General features: G+C 45.5%; 1 protein-coding gene across 3 annotated transcripts in view; it reads left to right on the top strand.

Annotated features, from left to right (window-relative positions):
- D2HGDH (D-2-hydroxyglutarate dehydrogenase) overlaps positions 1-7,965 on the top strand; it is a 32,094-nt gene extending 24,129 nt beyond the window's left edge. For 2 of the 3 annotated variants that reach the window (XM_084638828.1, XM_084638830.1), the window contains 4 exons: positions 788-931; positions 2,186-2,328; positions 3,794-3,959; positions 5,468-7,965. In XM_084638828.1, coding sequence (XP_084494954.1) covers positions 788-931; positions 2,186-2,328; positions 3,794-3,959; positions 5,468-5,727 — 713 coding nt within the window. In that variant the 3' untranslated portion in view covers positions 5,728-7,965. The remainder of the gene's footprint in view (positions 1-787; positions 932-2,185; positions 2,329-3,793; positions 3,960-5,467) is intronic. The other variant, XM_084638829.1, reaches the window with a different exon arrangement.
- Positions 7,966-19,701: the final 11,736 nt, after the last annotated feature.

The following is a 19,701-nucleotide window of genomic DNA, read 5'->3' as shown; positions in this document are numbered from 1 at the left end:
CTCTCTCACTCTTCAGCTGTGGTGTTGGTAACCAGAAACAATATGCAATGCTGTTCATACAGTATCAGAGGACCAAGAGATTGATTTGGGGTATATTACTGGAGATGAAGCTGTCCGGTGATCCTGGGGGCTGTTATTTAATAACTTTACTGCTGAAACCAGTGACAGAAGAAGCAGGGAAAGAATGAGAATTGAGAGAGTCACAAGTTAGTAAACTGCTGTAAACCACCAACTTGATTTTATTTCTAATAACAAAATATTTGAGAGAGTTTGGTGGTGTGTATTAAAATACTTGTGGTCACGGATTTAGCAAAACTCTCTTATCTGTGGTATTCCCAAGGGACCTGTCACCATGCCATTTGAGCTTTAGCTTAGCTCTGGCAGGCAAAATGTCATTCTCCGGTAGAAAAATGGTAGGTAGAAGTAGAGAAGGGAAGGGATCCAGTGCTTAGCTGTACTGGTTATATTTTGCCTGACCACTTCCTTGCTTCACCACCCTTCTGGCCCAGATAATTAGGGAATAGGGAAATGGTGCCCTAAGTATCTTGATAGGATCCAAGGTGTCCTGTTTGCTAAAAATCATTGGTATGAAAAAGACCAGTCAGGTAAGAGGTGTACTTGCATGGTCTACTCTAAACATTTACCATCACAAACATTTCTAACAGCGTTCTGTGTAGCATACATCATTAATTATTTACTGGACCCTGGACAAACTATTTTGAGCCAGGTAATATTTTTTAGTATGTTAGCAGTTTTAATTTTTTCTGTGTTTGTTGTCTGTGGAAAGGTTGTCAGAGTTTCTCTCAAGTTCTTGGAACTTTCACTACCTGCAAAGGCATGTTGGGAGAGATCCTGTCTGCATACGAATTCATGGATGACAAGTGCATGAAATTGGTTGAGAGCCACCTCAAACTGTCCAAACCAGTGACAGGTACTAGAATTAATGTACTGTGCATAGACAGGTGATCTGGAGTATAAGGCTTTGCTATGAACCCAGGTATCTTGATGTTTTATTGTGCTGTGGAAAAAGACCTAATATCTTCTGGGGATTTCTTTTGGGAGGAGGTAGGGAATGGTGGGCTAAATACTTAGTTTATCTAAAGAGAGGTCTCTCCAAAGGTGAGAAGGGAGTCCAGTATCCAGGTTAACTGAGGTTTGGACTTCCCCACACTGTTCCACCACTGCACTCCAACCTTGCCAAGGAGCAGCTAGTCTTCTGCTAGGGCAAGATAAGTGTTTAGCCTACATGTTCAGTTATTAAGGGGTCTCTCCAGAGATAGCAAAAAGACAGTTTTTCATAGGGACTATGTCTGGTCCTGTGGAGTAGGAAGGAGACAGTAACCTAATAAATAGACTGAATAAATTCCAGTAACATTGTAACAATTTATCACTGAGCAAACTTCCCTGTCTCCCCAGCTTAGTCATTCTGAGACATTCAAACAAACATCACATGAATCATAATTTTTTGTATTATTGGGGGGGGGGCGTATTTTATTTTAAGTTATTGGCCCCATCGCAACAGCAGCTGCTACAATAAAGAGTGATTAAAACAAGGGCAGTGCATAGAGCAACTGATGTAGCATCAAGGCTATAGAGTAACAGAGAGCGATTCCTCAGAGGGAACCTATGTGAAATGCAGCAGGAAAGTGCATCCTTCCAGAATTTTGGACTTTATTTACATTGGTTAACTTGAAGGAAGCAGTAGATTAGCTGCATGCCTTGTAGCAGAGTTTATTTCCATACAGATGGATAGTATCACTCTGAAATACTCACTTTCAAACACAAAGCAGATACTCTGACAAGATCAAAAATATTTGCAGAATTTCCAACTGTCGAGGACATCGCATCCATTGTGCTCTGTCTAGAGCTCTGTGCGCTCTAGCCAATGCAGAGTGCAGAGCAGCTGTTCATGAGGGGGGTCTTCCCACATATCACAGCTCTGGAGGCATTCCCAGCTATTTCAGTCCTGCCTTGGCCAGCAGAATTCCTATAGGGAATGGTGAAAGGATGCTGAAGCTTGGGAAGATCAGTTATCTCAGCCCTCTACCTTATACAAAAGGAGTCACTGTAGAGAATGTTGCTTTATTTTTAACCCACTGACTTCTCAAGATGACCTTTTAATCGTCTGAATTAAATCCCTATCTTCTACTGGCTGTTCTCTTTTTCTGCCCTCTCTCATTTCCAGGAAGCCCCTTTTATATTTTAATTGAAACATCAGGCTCCAATTCTGCCCATGATGAAGAAAAGCTGAACAATTTCTTGGAACATGTCATGGCCTCTGGTTTGGTGACAGATGGGACTGTGGCCACAGAGGATAAGAAAATAAAGGTGATTCCCTGTCCTACACAAACACTCATGGAATAATTCTCTATTTGGGTTTGTACTTTACACTGATGAATGATTAAACAATTTGTTCTGTGGCTTAGGAGTTCCCAAGTCTCCTGACATCAGGAGGACAAGCTGTAGCTTGGTTTATGTGGTGAAACATATGCCAACAATTTTTTTGGCTGTTTTCAAATGTTCTGCCAATATTTTCCTCATAGCCCTCTCTTATGGTGTTAATGAGGAGGTGCTGAATCTTCTTTCTCTGGGCATGCAATTTTGCTTGAGCACAAAGTAGTAGAGAAATTCCTCATTTCCTTAGCCAGCAAAACAAAACAATAGAGAGAGGCTGACAGGTGATGGAGTAGAATAACCCTATTCCTCTTTAGAAGTGGGAAGATTTGCAGTGCTGGACAACACCTTGACCCTCACTTCCTTGGAATATGTTACAGTGGTGTGTATAGTGGAAGATCTTGTGTTGGACTGGACTCTCAGTCTCAGCAGCATGTTGCACTCATGTATGGGAAGCAAACTTTGAGTACTAGCATAGAGCTGAGATGATTATTATTTACATTATAGTAGCACCTAGGGTCCTGTATTAGGGCCCTATTGTGCCAAGCACTGTATCAGCACATAATAGAGATGCCACCGTCCCAAGGAGTTTACAATTTAAATACAAGACAAGAGACAACAGATAGATACAGCAAACAACAGGAGAGCACAAGGAAACAATGAGACACTCCTGGTCAGTATGATAAGTAGTGGTCATTGCACACCAGTTGCCTAACCATTGTGGTTTTTTGTTGCCCTGTTGGCAATGGAGAGTTTAAAGAGGACAGTGAGGTGGCTTTGTGAATGTTTATGGGGAGATGCTTCCATAGTCTTTCCCTTCCCTTGCAGCCAGTGCATTGGCAGGAGATCTGAGTATTGACTCTAGACAGAAAAATAGCCATTCTAAAATATCCAGGAAAATGAAATTACATGTTTTCTCCTTTCTCTGAGACAGGAACTAAACACAGTCAAAGTTGGATAGGAGCCCCGTATGTAGAGCCAGAGGCTGCTGTGGGTCAAGGCTGAGATGGTTTGTATGGGCTGAGATAGCAGGGTACTGGTAAGGCAGGACTGAGGTGCATGGGAACCAAAGACTGCAGTGGCAGGGTACTGAGCAAGTCAGTTATTTTAACCAGTACTGCTTTATCTGAAATTGATGAATTTAGAGACCTCATGCATAGTTCCACCATATGATGGTGCCAATTTGCCAAACAAATATAAATGGATGTTTCTGAGAGCTGTAAGATAATACATATGCAGAGGGAGGACATAAGGCCATCACAGTAGCTTATATAGTTGGATAACAGTTCCCTGCCCCTCTCCCCGTATCCCCAAACTTAATGAAGAGTGAAATCTGATGTATTTGGTTCATTTTAATTTTCTCGCTCCACTTTATCCTGTTTGATCCAATGAACCACAGATATTGTGGTCTCTGAGGGAGCGGATCACAGAGGCCCTAACTCATGATGGCTGTGTTTACAAATATGACATCTCACTCCCTGTGGAGAGACTATATGACCTTGTGATTGATACCAGGGCTCGACTGGGCAAGACTGCCAAGAATGTGGTTGGCTATGGCCATCTAGGTGAGTTGGGAAACATTACAGATTTCCTTTTGTAGTTTAGCTTCTAAGAAACGGAAACTAGATGGTATTGGCTGACTGAGAGCTATAGCTCTAGTCGGAGATGTGGGAATCCACTAATTTCAGACATGATCCCTATGCTTAATGGAAAAATTGATTTCATAACATTAACAATTACTAACAAAAATAGCACAGTATAAGAAGTTATTCAAAGAGATGTTGCCTTGTAGCTCCTTATCTAGTGTTTTGAGTAGATTTAATTGGGCAATAAGTTTGATCTGCACAGTCAAATAATAAATGTAAATGTTTGGTAGGTAACCACTGTCCTTGTTAGAGGGAGTAGCAATATTTGTAAACCAATTATGACTGAGCCATTAGCCACCAGAAGAAAGTGATTAAAATAATACAATTCAGATAAAAAGGCCTTGGAATTTGCAAAGGGATATTTTGAAATTTATGTAGTGAAACTTGACTTCAGCTACTCCGGAGACAGACAAATGGATTGCTTAACAGAGCTGAGCTGTCATTAGAAGTGGAGCACTGTTACGCACTCTCTGTTTGAAGATATTTTAGAGCAATGTCTTTAAAGAGGAGGTTGCTTAATAAAGGTTGTCTTTTGTACACATTTGACTATATAACAAATTGGATTATTATTTTTAATTCTACTTATTAATGTCAAGAGTCATGTTCCCTTTTGGGAGAGCTTTCAAAGTGAACATGAATCACTAAAAACTTTAGATTTATCTTGATTCCCAAATAGTCAATAGATATTTAGATGTTAATCAAAGATCATTATTCAGAGGCAGCCCAAAAGAAAACATAACTCTATTAATGTAACCCAGAGGTACATTTAAATCAGTGGTTCTCAAACTTTTGTACTGGTGACCTCTTTCACACAGCAAGCCTCTGAGTGCAACCCCCCCCCCTTTATAAATTAAAAACACTTTTAAATATATTTAACACCATTATAAATGCTGGAGGCAAAGCAGAGTTTGGGATAGAGGCTGACAGCTCATGACCCCCCATGTAATAACTTCGTGACCCTCTGAGGGGTCCCGACACCCAGTCTGAGAACCCCTGATTTAAATGGTTGCAAAAATATAATTGGAAGAGATTGAATAATGTGGTATGGGTAAATTAAAATGTCACAATCCTAATGAAGTAACTTTTAGATAAATCTTTGCCACAAGAAATATTGTGGCTGAAGTTCTAAAAGCACTAAATCAGGAAATGGAAAGTTATTTTACTCTACATTGTGAGGGCTTTCTGACAGACTGTACTTCTTAGAGATGGCACAATAGCTAGGAAACCTTCTGAGTTATTCAAGCACATAACTGTCTGAAGAGAGGAACCACTGTTTGTAGAATACTAATGGACAGCTGCTCTCAGGACATAACACAGATTCTGCTGTTTTGTTACACAGCAGAGCCAATGATAAATTTCCATAGCAGGGTCATTCAGTTTCTCTATCAGAATCATCTCAGACCCAGCTCTGTTATGCTTTCTTCCAGGAGATGGAAACCTGCACTTGAACATCACAGCTGAGTCCTACAGCCATTCCCTGCTGAATGCCATTGAGCCATTTGTGTACAAGTGGACTGCACAGTATAATGGCAGTATCAGTGCAGAGCATGGACTGGGCTTCAAGAAGAAGCATTACATTCAATACAGTAAGCCACAGGAGGCAGTCCTTCTCATGCAGCAAGTCAAGGCCATGTTGGACCCCAAAGGGATTCTGAACCCTTACAAGACACTGCCAGCTAGTTCCTGAGAGCTTCGTGCTGCTGAGAAACAGGGGAATGCCCTGCTGTATCGACTGTATCTCTAGCTCATAACTGCACTGTAGACACTGACAGACTGAACAACAATTTTCAAAGCTGCTTTGCTCACTTTATGATTGTAATGAAATGGTAAAGGACTGTATATATGGGGCTTACCTGCCAGTCCCTCCCATGCTGCAGTGCTTAGAATTATCTCCCATCCCAGTCTGGCTGGTGGAACCCTTGAAAAGCCTTAACTCTCTAATGCTCTGTTGATGGCTTTTCCTCTGTACTTTAGATTGTTTTTTTATTTCATTCATAGTCCGTGCTCGTGGATGTTAGTAAGAGCTACACGCAGCAAGAAGAAAGTGTAAGCAGTGTCTAGATTTGGTAGACCATCTGTGCTTTCTATCACTTTCTGGCAGTGGGGCAGTTTAAAATCTCTGTGTTGCTTACTCTGCATAGGAAGACAATTTACAGCCTGTTTTCAAACACAGGCCTACAATTTTACATGTGCAAATTATTACACCTGCAGCTTAGGCCTCTTCAATCTAGGTATGTGATTTGTGGGTGCAGTCAGCTATGGAAATGGAAGATTAAATTCTGGTTAATCTCTGGAGTGTAAATGGCAGGATTATGGCAGTGCTGTTCCTGATCCTGGAATTATAGGTATTTGCCCCTCACTTGCTCATAGTTGTATGTATGTGGGGTAATCCTGGCACAGTTGGTAAATTCATGGCAGTGGTAATAATTTGCTAAGCTCCACTAGGTGTCCAACAGGCAGCTCTTAGTGGGCATCATGATCATATCTTTGTCCCTATAACTCCCAGCGGAGATCAGCTGTGTTTAGGGCTTCTTTATAGCATTTGCCTCACTAGCGCCAAGCCAGAGCTAGCAATTCGTGCTGACACTTGGATACTACAGTTACAGGCACACTAGAAATACTGTAGTTGGTACCCAGAGTAGGGTTTCCAGTAATGTCAACCCCTCTGTAATCTTTCTTTTCACACAGATATTACAAACCTGAGATCAGAGGTATAAACAGCATCCCATCAACAACACCCTGAGCCAAAGACAGCTTTGGACTAACCAGGCCAGAATTTTACCCCTTTACCAGGACAGAATTTTGCCTCTTCCATTCACCGTGCCCTCGCTTGGTTTAACAGAGAATGTAATCATCCTGCCCACAGATCTTGTAAATTCATGGAAGTAGACTGCAGTTTTTCATTAGATTTTGGCTAAACTGGTGATTATGTATCAAACTAGGCTGTTTTGATGGCAAAGATCGTATTGGGGCATCATGGAATAGAAGAGGCCAGTTTATAAAGACAGCATCTGGTTATGCTTGCATTTTGGTAATCCGCAAGGAAGGGAAAGGAGAAAATATACGTGTTAACTAGGGTATATACATTAATTTTCTTCGTGGATTGGGGCTATTAGCTGCTTGACCGACATCTCTACTCCCTTCCTCTCTGTTGCACAGCAGAGAGGGGAATGTAGGTGCATTGATTGTACAGAAATAGGAGTTAAGAAGCTGGGCAGCAGGAAAGGTGACTACACATCGGTAGCATGATTCCATACCTCTTAGTCACTGGCAGCTCCTCAGCACCAAAAATATGCAAATAAAACCCCATTTGAAATGCGGGGCTTGGCCTGCTGAAGGGCAGTGGAATTGAGGAACAGATTGTTCCTCAAACCTAAATCCATAAGATCCCCTTGTAACGACCATGAACTCTTCCCCCTCTGGCCACAATACACCAATAGGCAGAGCGCAACCAATGGCAGTGATACATGGGAAGTAGCCATGCTGGCCAGAGGCCTGAGAGAAGTGCAGAAGGGCATGTGTTTACCAGGCCAGGCTTGTGAGATTTCATTGTCCTCACTGAAAACAAGTCTGAGCTGAACCTTTTCTGGATCAGGACAAACATTTACATTTAATGAGAACATTTTACAGTGAATGTATGATTATCTGGCAGGGACTTGGGGTTTGACTATTTAAAACTTGATCAGAATTAAAAAAAAATTGCACTATTTTAATTCACAAAACCTTGTATAATGTTTTGCCAGTATTATACCCTAGTCTAACTGGAGACCTCGTAATCTTTCTTAGGAGAACAGCTTGAGGATCTTGGTGTTATTTCCAGTGATCTTCTAATAAATGTATGTTTTTTTATGACTATAAGAAGCTTGATAAAACATAAGAGTTAATAAAAATAAAGACTGATTTGTTTTTAATATGATGGCACCAATCAGGTTTTATTCCTTGTGTCCTTATTGTAAGCAGAAGCTCCTATTATGCTCTGACCAAAACCTACACAACCTGGTCTGATACAGCCCCTTTGTACAACTCAGTGCCACAGAAACTGTAACTCAAACAGATCTGCTCCTGCAGGAATTCCTCTGGCTGAGTGAGTTTCCCAGGGGATATATAGTGGGCACGGCCAGAGTACTGCTATGTTCTATTTCCGTCTGCTTCAGTGGCTCTTCGGGGGCAGGAGAGTGCAATTTAAAGGTGCCAAAACCTGGGAAGCACAAAGGTAGCATATAGCGTCCTTTGTATGAGTCCTGCATCAAGTGCAACTTGGCCACTCCCACAGTCTGAGTAACTGTGTTTACTCCAAACATATACCCCTTCCTGGGAATTGGCTTTATTGGTAACATGAATCTATGTCTTCTCCCCAAGTTTGGCTGTTCCTAGGGTTTCTGTGCACACACTTCTCTGTTGTAGACCCCAGTTCTCACTTCTAAAAAGAGCAGCCTCCACCTCCCTTGTAACCAGGTTGGAATTAGCGAGCTACACCTGCCAGTGAGATTCCTTCCCCTTATCCTTTCTCTCAGGGCAGGGAAGCAGTCAGGCTGTCCATAGTTTGGAAACCAAACTTGGTGAAACAAATCCTGTGCATGAGTTCTTCATGAGGGCTAAGGTGTTGATCCATTTTGCACAGCAAGGTCTTTGACTTAAAAGTGAAATGAGAAATGGTTGGACCAGTCTTGGAAAATGAGCAGTTACTCCGAGTCACATACCTCAAAAATGGCGTGACTGGATAACTTCCAACTTAGATAGAATTCCACAGGAGCTTCAGACAGGGCAGGAAAGAGACATCAGGTGGAAAGAATTTATCAGGATAGCCAGTGTGACTCAATTCAGGCTTAGAATGGAAATGCTTTCAGATTTTGCCATAAAGTCACTATTATGACTCCATAAAAATCAATGCATCCTAAAAAGACAGAAAAATTGAAAACAATTTAGGTACTTATTGAATTGGAAGAGATTGGCACTAAACAACTGTAAGTCCATGGTAAGTATAAAATGCTACATTTCCATTTGATTATGTTTCATATTTTACACTGGAGAAGAGGAATCAAAGAAACAGATAATTCTAGGAAATGCTGGTTATGCATTCAATAGCACTTTGTGTGTAGACAGTTTCACTGCTTCCCCTAGTCGAATGGGAGAGGGGCTATGTAAGGGGATTGTAAAACCACACGCGTTGGCACAGGGCCTCTGGAGAAAAGGTTAGCGCTGAAACTGCTTTTAAATCCTTTTGTGAAACTAACTAGCTTTTCAGTTAGGAGTCTCTGTAAGAATGGATCCCTACAGAATGAAGATGTGCATATTACTGTCTAGGACTCCCATTATCGTAGAATTAGAGTACATCAGTCTTTTGATGTATTCATCACAATACCCATTGTACAGTTGGCGAGCTGAGGCCTAGAGACACGGAGAGCTAGATCCACCTAACTAGGTGCCTAAGATGCCACCTAGATGCCTAAGTCCAATGTTCAAGCCCTATTGCTCTCCTAAAAACTCCTGCTCAGCTGCTGCCTCACCCGGTGGACACCTAAAGTCCTACATTTCTGCTGGTAAAGTCCCCTAGCTGCCTAAAAATCTGCCAGGGAGCATGTGCACAGCTATTCATGCATTTAGGCACCTATCTCAGGGGGGAGGGATAGCTCAGTAGTTTGAGCATTGGCCTGCTAAACCCAGGATTGTGAGTTCAATCCTTGAGGGGCCCATTTAGGGGTCTGGGGATTGGTCCTTGTCACGGAGTGTGGGGGAGTCAGGGTCCTGCACCCTCACTTCCTGCGATTCACTGTGACTATCAGCCAGTCAGTAACACAGAAGGTTTATTAGATGACAGGAACACAGTTCCAAGCAGGGCTTGTAAGTACAACCAGGACCCCTCAGCCAGGTCCCTCTGGGGGGCAAGGAGCTTAGACCCCAGACTTGGGGTTCCCTGCATCTTCCCAGCCAGCCCAAAACTAAAGCCCCCTGCCCGCAGTCTCACTCCTCCCCCCGCCTTTGTCCAGTTTCCCGGACAAAGGTGTCTCCTGGGTCCAACCCCCTCCCAGCTCAGGGTACAGGCTCAGGTATCCTCACTCAAGTAGGGTCATCCCCTGCTCTCCCATCCCCCATGCAGACATTCCCAGCAGAACTAGATGACATTCCCTGGTCAATCCACCCCGCTCCCTACTGTGTCACAGTCCTGCTTTGTGACCTCCTGAGGTCCCTTCCAACCCTGATATTCTATGATTCTATGATCTCATGCCGGAGCCTCAAGCAAAGGGCTTGCCTACACTACCACGTGGGGTCAATCTAAGATACGCAACTTCAGCTATGTGAATAGTGTAACTGAAGATGACGTACTTAGACCTACTTACCGCAATGTCTTCACTGCAGTAAGTCAACAGCTGATGCTCTCCCGTCAACTCCAATTGCGCTCTTTGTTCTGGTGGAGTACCAGAGTGGACGGGAGAGCACTCAGCGTTCGATTTATCACATCTATACTGGACGCAATAAATCGACCCCGGCTGGATCGATCGCTGCCCGCCGATCCAGCAGGTAGTGTAGACAAGCCCTAAATATTCCCCACTTAGCTTGCCTACAGAGTCTGATCCAGTAGGCATTCTCAAAGCACGCCTAGCTCCACACAAAATGTTTAACTCAGTGGTTAGAATGCTCAGCCAGGATGTGGAAGACAGAGTGTTCAATTCTGCCCTCTGCCTGCTGAGAAGAGATTTGAACTTGTGTCCTCCACCACTCACTAGGTATATTCTGGGAAAGGTCTCTCTCAATCTCTCCTGATGAAACTGTTCCACTGTGTATAAATCAGTGATGCTCACAAGTGGCTCTTTAATGTGTCTTTTGCAGCAGATGGTTTTAAAACACTGTGATTTAATTTTTAACCAATCAAGATGTGCTTTTACTATATTATTATATTATATTTACTATATTATTATCCAGTTGTAGTTGATAAAATAATAATACTTGGTCAGTTATTTTGCTGTGAGAAATTTATATATAAATATATATATTTCCCCTGTCATACTGTTTAAATATGAATCTATAGCACTATATTAAATGAAACTCTGAATTCACACTTCTGTGGCTCTTTTGGGTAATGTTGATCACGAATTTGGCTCCTGAAGCACTGTCTGAGTATCGCTGTGTATAAATAATTAAATATGTACTGGGCCAATGTGTGAAAGAGACTATAGTTCAGCAGTTAAGGCACTCAGCTGGAAAGTGGGAGACTAAGGTTCCCATCCCCTTGTTTCTAATGCAGGGGTGGGCAAACTTTTTGGCCCAAGAGCCACATCTAGGTATGGAAATTATATGGTGGGTCATAAATGCTCATGAAATTGGGGGTTGGGTGTGGTGGGGGGTGTGAGGGCTCTGGCTGGTGGTGCGGGCTCTAGGGTGCAGGAGGATGGGACTGAGGGGTTTGGAGAGCGGGAGGGGTATCAGGGCTGGGGCAAAGGATTGGGGCGCAGGAGGGGATCAGAGGTGTAGGCTCTGGACAGTGCTTAAGCAGCTCCCAGAAGCAGTGGCATGCCCCCCCCCCAGCTCCTATGTGGAGGCACGGCCAGGTGGCGCTGCCTGCTGCCCATCTGCAGGCACCGCCCCTGCAGCTCCCATTGGCCCCATTTGGTGGCCAATGGGAGCTGCAGAGGTTGCGCTTGGGGCAGGGGCAGTGTGTGGAGCCCCCTGGCTGCCCCTATGCATAGGAGTCGGAGCTGGGACGTGCCGCTGCTTCCGGGAGCCCCCGACCTTGCTCCCCGACAGGAGTTCGAGGGCCAGATTAAAACATCTGAAGGGCTGGATGTGGCCCCCAGGCCATAGTTTGCCCACCCCTGTTCTAATGCATAGTTAATTACTTGTAATATAGATGAAGAGGAGAAGGAGTGAGAGTAGAGACAAAAAAAGCCAAAAAAGCCCTGGTGAGGTGCAGCCACCACACCAAAGTGCAACATGGAGAAACTGAAAGAAACAGAAAGAGAGGTAGAACCTACAACTGAGCAGGTGGAGGAAGGAATAGGGGTGCTTCCAACTGGTGGGGACCTCCAGCTCATAACCTGATTGGTCTCACACCTTTAGAGATGTCATTGCTATAGATTTCTAAGGAGCTTCCCTCAACACTATGGCAGTGATTTAACTTACTGTCTTGGGGAAAAGAGACGTAGCTGAGACTGGACAAGGAGGAGGAACTCTTACCAGGTTGCATCTGGTCTAGATGCAGTGCTATAAAATACTGACCAGCTGAAAGAAAACTAATTGAAGACCATGAGCCTGATTGCCACTCTCTTACTCAATTTACAACAAAGTAAATCCATTGAAATTGGACAGTAGTATAAAGCCTGTGTGCCCCACCCCCAATATTGCCCAAGCTAAGCAGTCTGTTGCCTTATGATTATTGCCTGATCTATTTTCTCGCTTCCATCTTAAGATGTTTTTTACTTGCTATTTGCAAAATAAATCAGAGGCACCCATTTTATTGTATTTATATATGTAAGTGGCCGAATGATCCTGCTATTATGGGGAACTTTTCTGGCTTAAAAATTACCCCAGTGAAACAGGCTAGTGGAAGGATCTGAGTCCTCTCTCCCACTTTTTTTCACCCAGAGGCCTGTCTGACCTCAAGGGCTCCCCTTCCAATCTCCTGTGTGGCAGAGTCCTTGTAACCCCAACAAGTGTGGGCCCAGGATTCCTGGGGGGGCTTAACCCCCAACCTTGTTGTGGTCACTTAGGGCAGGGTCTAGGGTGTCCCCACTGCAGGGTGCTCTCTCTGCACTGGATGCTTCCCTGACCCACTGATCATTGCATATTGTTCAAGCAAACACAATTTATTAAACACCAATCAATTTTAAAAATAAGGAAAAAATGGGAAAGGTTAAAGGAAAATCCATCACCCTGCTCTGTGGGCATGAGGACACCACAACCAGCTGTCACTGGAATGTAAGGGCAGTTCACAGTCTGTTCCTCACATGTCCCAGGCCTCCTGCCCAGGCCCTGGCTGTGCTGCAGAGATGCTGCAGGTCAGTCACTTGCTCTGGCGGTGAGCACACGCCCTCAGGCTGTAGGCGGCAGGACCCTTCTTCACAGCATCAGGCTCCCCCCACACCCGTTGGGGTTACGATCCCCCTCCCAAGTCTGGCCTGTAAAACCTCTTGGCTGGGGGTGTCTCCCTGCACTGGGCCTGCTGCCCAAGGACCCCCTCACTTTCCCCAGCTGCTCACCACACCTGGTTCTGGACTGCTGCTGCTCTGCCTCCAGTGCGGCTCCCTGGGCTGCTTCTCTGGCCCCTCTGGCTCTGGTTACTGCAGTTCTCCTCCCAGCACAGATCTGTTCCCTGGGCTTCTTCTGTGGCTCTGCTCCCAGCACTGACCTGCTCCCTGGGCTGCTTCTCTGGTTCTCTCTAAAGGAAGTTTCCAGATCACAGGCCTTGGTTCTCATGGGGAACTTCAAGCACCCTGACATCTATGGAGAGAGCAATATAGCAGTGCACAGACAATCCAGTAAGTTTTTTGAGTGTTAGTGATAACTTCCTGGTGCAAGTACTGGAGGAACCAATGAGGGGCCATGCTCCTCTTGACCTGCTGCTCACAAACAGGGAAGAATTGGTAGGGGAAGTAGAAGTGGGTGGCAACCTGGGCAACAGTGATCATGAGATGGTCGAGTTCAGGATCCTGATAAAAGGAAGAAAGAAGAGTAGCAAAATACGGCTCCTGGACTTCAGAAAAGCAGACTTTGACTCCTTTAGGGAACTGATGGGCAGGAGCCCCTGGGAGGCTAATATGAGGGGGAAAGGAGTCCAGGAGAGCTGGCTGTATTTTAAAAATGCCTTATTGAGGGCGCAGGAACAAAGCATCTCGATGTGCAGAAAGAATAGCGAATATAGCAAGCAACCAGCTTGGCTTAACAGAGAAATCTTCAGTGAACTTAAACACAAAAAGGAAGCTTATAAGAAGTGAAAACTTGGACAGATGACTAGGGAGGAGTATGAAAATATTGCTCAAGCATTCAGGGGCGTAATCAGGAAGGCCAAGGCACAATTGGAGTTGCAGCTAGCAAGGGATGTGAAGGGTAACAGGAAGAGTGTCTACAGGTATGTTAGCAACAAGAAGAAGATCAGGGAAAGTCTGGGACCCTTACTGAATGGGGTAGGCAACCTAGTGACAGATTATGTGGAAAAAGCTGAAGTACTCAATGTTTTCTTTGTCTCGATCTTCACGCACAAGGTCAGCTCCCAGACTGCTGCACTGGGCAGCACAGTATGGGGAGGAGGTGAGCAGCCCTCAGTGGTGAAAGAACAGGTTAAGGATTATTTAGAAAAGCTGGACATACACAAGTCCATGGGGCTGGATGCAATGCAGCTGAGGGTGCTAAGGGAATTGCAGACGTGATTGCAGAGCCATTGGCCATTATTTTTGAAAACTCATGGCAATTGGAAGAGGTCCCTGATGATTGAAAAAAGGCAAATATAGTGCCCATCATTAAAAAAGGGAAGAAGGATAATCCAGAGAACTATAGACCGATCACCCTTACCTCAGTCCCTGGAAAAATCATGCAGCACATCCTCAAGGAATCCATTTTGAAGCACTTGGAGGAGAGGAAGGTGATCAGGAGCAGTCAACATAGATTCACCTCGGGGAAGTCATGCTTGACCAACCTGATTGCCTTCTATGGTAAGATAACTGGCTGTGTGGATATGGGGAAAGCAGTGGATGTGATATACCTTGACTTTAGCAAAGCTTTCGATAAGGTCTCCCATAGTATTCTTGCCAGCAAGTTAAAGAAGAATGGATTGGATGAATGGACCATAAGGTGGATAGAAAGCTGTTTAGATCGTCGGGCTCAGTGGGTAGTGATCAATGGCTCAATGGCTAGTTGGCAGCCGGTATCAAGCGGAGTGCCTTAAGGGTCAGTTCTGAGGCTGGTTTTGTTCAACATCTTCATTAATGATCTGATTATGGGATGGATTGCACCCTCAGCAAGTTTGCAGGTGACACTAAGCTAGCGGGAGAGGTAGATATGCTGGAGGGTAGGGATTGGGTTGAGAGTGACCTAGACAAATTGGAGGATTGGGCCAAAAGAAATCTAATGAGGTTCAACAAGGACAAGTGCAGAGTCCTCTCTTAGGACAGAAGAATCCCGTTATTATGGGTTCGGTCACAGAGACCCCTTTAGGACTGTTACCTGATGTGCTGAGACTACCTCTGAGCCCATTTTCTCTGCCAGTTTGGACCTCCAGAACCCTGCCTTGATGAGCCAGACACGCAAGCCTGCTCAACACAGACCCAGAGTCTGAACCACACTCCCAAAGTTGCAGACTTAACTGAAAACATCTTAGCAAGTGCTCCTGTCTCCAGCACCCAGACACCCATCTCCCAATGGGATCCAAACTCCAAATAAATCTGTTTTACTCTGTATAAAGCTTATATAGGGTAAACTCATAAATTGTCCACCCTTTATAACACTGATTGAGAGATATGCACAGCTGTTTGCTCCCCCAGGTATTAATCACTTCCTCTGGGCTAATTAATAAACAAAAGTATAAAAAGTAGGATTTAAGTGGTTTCAAGTAATAACAGATAGAACAAGGTAAGTTACTAAATAAAATAAATCAAAATACGCAAAGCTAACTTAATACACTAAGGATCTAGTTACAAATACTAACTTCTCACCCTAGAAGTTATCTCAGGTACAATCCTTTTCAGACCAATGTTGTAGTTTATGGCCTGGGTGCAGCAATCACTCCCACCCCCATAGTTACAGTTCTTTGTTCCAGTTTCTTTCAGACATTTCTTTGGGGTGGAGAGGCCATCTCTTGAACCAGCTGAAGACCAAAATGGAGAGGCTTTCAGGGCCTTTTATATTCTCTCTCTTGTGGGCGGAAACAGCTTTGTTCTTCTGTGCAAAATCACAGCAACAATATGGGAGTTTGTAGCCACCTTGGTAAGTCACATGTTCATGAATGATTTGGCTTTTTGCAGGCTGACACCATTGTTTACGTTAGTTTGAACATTCCCAGGAAAGCTCAGATGTGGATGTTAGTTAAGTACTTCCAATTACTTGACTAGACCCTTCACAATATGTTGGCCTAACCTTCCTTATGTGTTTCCTAAAGCAAAGACTTCAAATACAAGCATAGAGCCAACACTCATAACTTCAGATATAAAAATGATACACACCTACAAATAGGATGAATATATTCAGTAGATCATAACATTTGCAAAGATATGTTACATGGCATATCTAGCACAAAGCATATTCCAGTTATGTCATATTTACACTCATAAGCATATTTCCATAAACATATAGAGTGCAATGTCACACCTACAGGCTGGGGACCGACTGGCTAAGTGGCAGTTCTGCAGAAAAGGAACTGGGAATAACAGTGGATGAGAAGCTGGATATGAGTCAACAGTGTGCCCTAGTTGCCAAGAAGGTTAACGGCATATTGGACTGCATTAGTAGGAGCATTGCCAGCAGATCGAGGGAAGGGATTGTTCCCCTTTATTCGGCACTGGTGAGGCCACATCTGGAGTATTACGTCCAGTTTTGGTCCCACCGCTACAGAAAGGATGTGGTCAAATTGGAGAGAGTCCCATGGAGGGCAACGAAAATGATTAGGGGCTGGGGCACTTATCAGGAGAGGCTGAGGGAACTGGGCTTATTTAGTCTGCAGAAGAAAAGAGTGAGGGGGGATTTGATAGCAGCCTTCAACTACCTGAAGGGAGGTTCCAAAGAGAATGGAGCTCGGCTGTTTTCAGTGGTGGCAGATGACAGAACAAGAAGCAATGGTCTCAGTTGCAGTGAGGAAGGTCTAGGTTGGATATTAGGAAAAAAACTATTTCACTAGGAGGGTGGTGAAGCACTGGAAGGGGTTATCTAGGGAGGTGGTAGAATCTCCGTTCTTAGAGGTTTTTAAGGCCTGGCTTGACAAAGCCCTGGCTGGGACAATTTAGTTGGGGTTGGTCCTGCTTTGAGCATGGGGTTGGACTAGATGACCTCTTGAGGTCTGTTCCAACCCTAATCTTCTGTGATTCTGTGATTCTGTCTGGCTAACACAGCTCTGCTCCCCAGCTCAGCTCAGGTCCCTGCTCTCTCCTTAGCTCGGCCCCACTCCATTCCAGGCAATTCCAGCTCACATGGAGGATGGGATCCCCCAGCGTCCTGACTCTCTCATTTGCTTTCCAGCCCTGTAAATCAGGCTGACTTGGAGCATTGGCCTCTCCCCATTGCTCCTGGAGACTGTCAGTCTCAGGGTCCTGCTTTCCTATCAATCCTTCCCCTTTCTTTTGGTACTGGGAGCTAGCCAATCAAAAAAAACCCACTTAGTTTTAGTAAGGGGCCAACAGTCCCTTACAGTCCCCCTTGCTAAAATTCTGCCACAGCCACAGTATTCACTGTACCTCCGGGTCCCATATTAGCAACATATATGCACATCATGTCATATAAAAATAATTAATATTTAACAAAAGAACATTTGACGTATTTAACATTGTATGTCTACTTTTTCATACTATACGAGATAATTAGGTCCCTGCCAAATTCATGGCCATGAAAAATGTGTCACGAACCATGATATCTGGTCTTCTCCCATGAAATCTTGTCTTTTGTATGCTTTTACCCTATACTATACAGATTTCATGGGTGGAGACCAGCGTTTCTCAAATTGGGGGTCCTGACCCAAAAGGGAGTTGCGGGGAGAAGGAGTCATAAGGTTTTTTGGGGGGGGGGTTGGTGGTATTGCCACCCTTTTTTCTGCGTTGCCTTCAAAGCTGAGCAACTGCAGAGCGGCAGCTGTTGGCAGGATGCCCAGCTCTGACAGCAGCACCCAGCCAGCAGCAGTGCAGAAGTAAGGGTGGCAATACCATCTGATGCCATTCTTACTTCTGCGCTGCTGCCTTCAGAGCTGGGTGGCCAGAGAGTGGCGGCTGTTGACTGAGGGCCCAGCTCTGCAGGCAGCAGCGCAGAAGAAGGGTGGCAATACCATGCCGTGCCATCCTTACTTCTGCCCTGCTGCTGGTGGCGGCTCTGCCTTCAGGACTGTGATCCCAGCCAGCAGCCTCCGCTCTCTAGCAGTCCAGCTCTGAAGGCAGCACCACTGCCAGCAGCACTAATATAAGGGTAGCAGTACCACAATACCCCTTACAATAATCTTGTGATGCCCCCTCCCCACAACTCCTTTTTGGGTCAGGCCCCTACAATTACAACAACGTGAAATTTTAGATTTAAATAGGTGAAATCATGAAATTTATGATTTTTTAAATCCTATGACCGTGAAATAGACCAAAATGTACCGTGAATTTGGTAGGGCCCTAGTGACAATATTCATTAAAACAATATATAGAACCAATAACATAATTATCTCTAAGTTTTATCGGCAGTACACCCTTAGTAGTTCTCTGGGACCTTCTTAAGACTGTTGGTTCATTACTAAGGCTACGATTTTGCCACGGAGGTTACAGAATCCATGACTTCCAAAGACCTCCGTGACCTCAGCCCCAGGGGCTGGGAGCTACAAGGTCCTGCTGCCTCTGCAGTGGCAGGGAGCTGTGAGGTACTCCGGCCTCCTGAGGCAGCTGGCTCCCTAGCTCCAAGACACCATGGGCAGCGAGGGTACTCCACAGCTCCCGGCTGCCGTGGGTGGGGGGATATCCTGAAGCTCCCAGCCACTACGGGCAACGGGAGGACCCCTGCAGCTCTCTGGTTGCCGCGGCGGGGCAAGGGGACTCTGGAGCTCCCCAGCTGCCGTTGCGGGACAGGGTGACCCCCACAGCTCCCCACCGTGGCGGCAGGAGGGGATCCACAGCTCTCCTTCACCATGGCGGGGCAGGGGGATCCCTGCAGCTCTCTGGCCACCACAGGGGGTCTGGGGGATCCCCACAGCTCCCTGCCAGCTACAGCTGGTCATGGGGATCCCCACAGCTCCCCACCACCTGCGGAGGGGCAAAAGGACTCCGGCAGCTCCTTGGCCACCGCCGTGGGACAGGGGGATCCGCACAGTTTCCTGTCCCCCGCCATGGGGCAGGGGGACCCCCACAGCTCCCTGTCCACCACAACGGGGCAGCGGGACCCCCACAGCTCCCCAGCTGCTGTGGTGGGGCAGTGGTATCCTCGCAGCTTCCCAGCTGCTGCGGTGGGGCAGGGTGATCTCCCCAGCTCCCCGCCATGCACAGTGCGGAAGAGGGACTCCAGCAGCTCCCCGGCCACCATGGGGGGGCATGGGGACCTCCGCAGCTCCCCGGCTGCCACAGGGGGTCAGGGGGACCCCCGCAGCTCCAAGACTCCTGTCGCAGGGCAGGGGGACTCCATGTTAGTATATATAGGCTTGTTTGTCAGTCTGAGATAGAATTTTGGGTTTGACTTTTTGATACTCATATTAATATGTGTGAACAAAGGACAAAGACACTGTGTGTGTTGCTTCTCCCTAGCCAGATGGGTTTGTTAGTATAATGGGAAGAGATAAGGGATAGAGCAGTTACAGTGTTACGGGGGGGAAGGGAGGCCATGGTGGGAGTGTAATATATGAGCATACACTTGAAGACTGCCTCAACCCCTATCCCAAAGCAAGGTCAAGCAACCAGTCAGAAGGGGCAAATGGGGATTGGTGGTATTCCCATGCACTGCTACAGATTCTTGGGATTCTTCCTTCCTAAGGGCAGGATTATGCGTTTGTCCTTGTTGAACGTCATCA

Source organism: Lepidochelys olivacea, assembly GCF_965140295.1.
Source record: "Lepidochelys olivacea isolate rLepOli2 genome assembly, chromosome: 9".
Taxonomy (NCBI): domain Eukaryota; kingdom Metazoa; phylum Chordata; order Testudines; family Cheloniidae; genus Lepidochelys; species Lepidochelys olivacea.
This window is presented reverse-complemented; position numbering and strand designations above follow the sequence as displayed.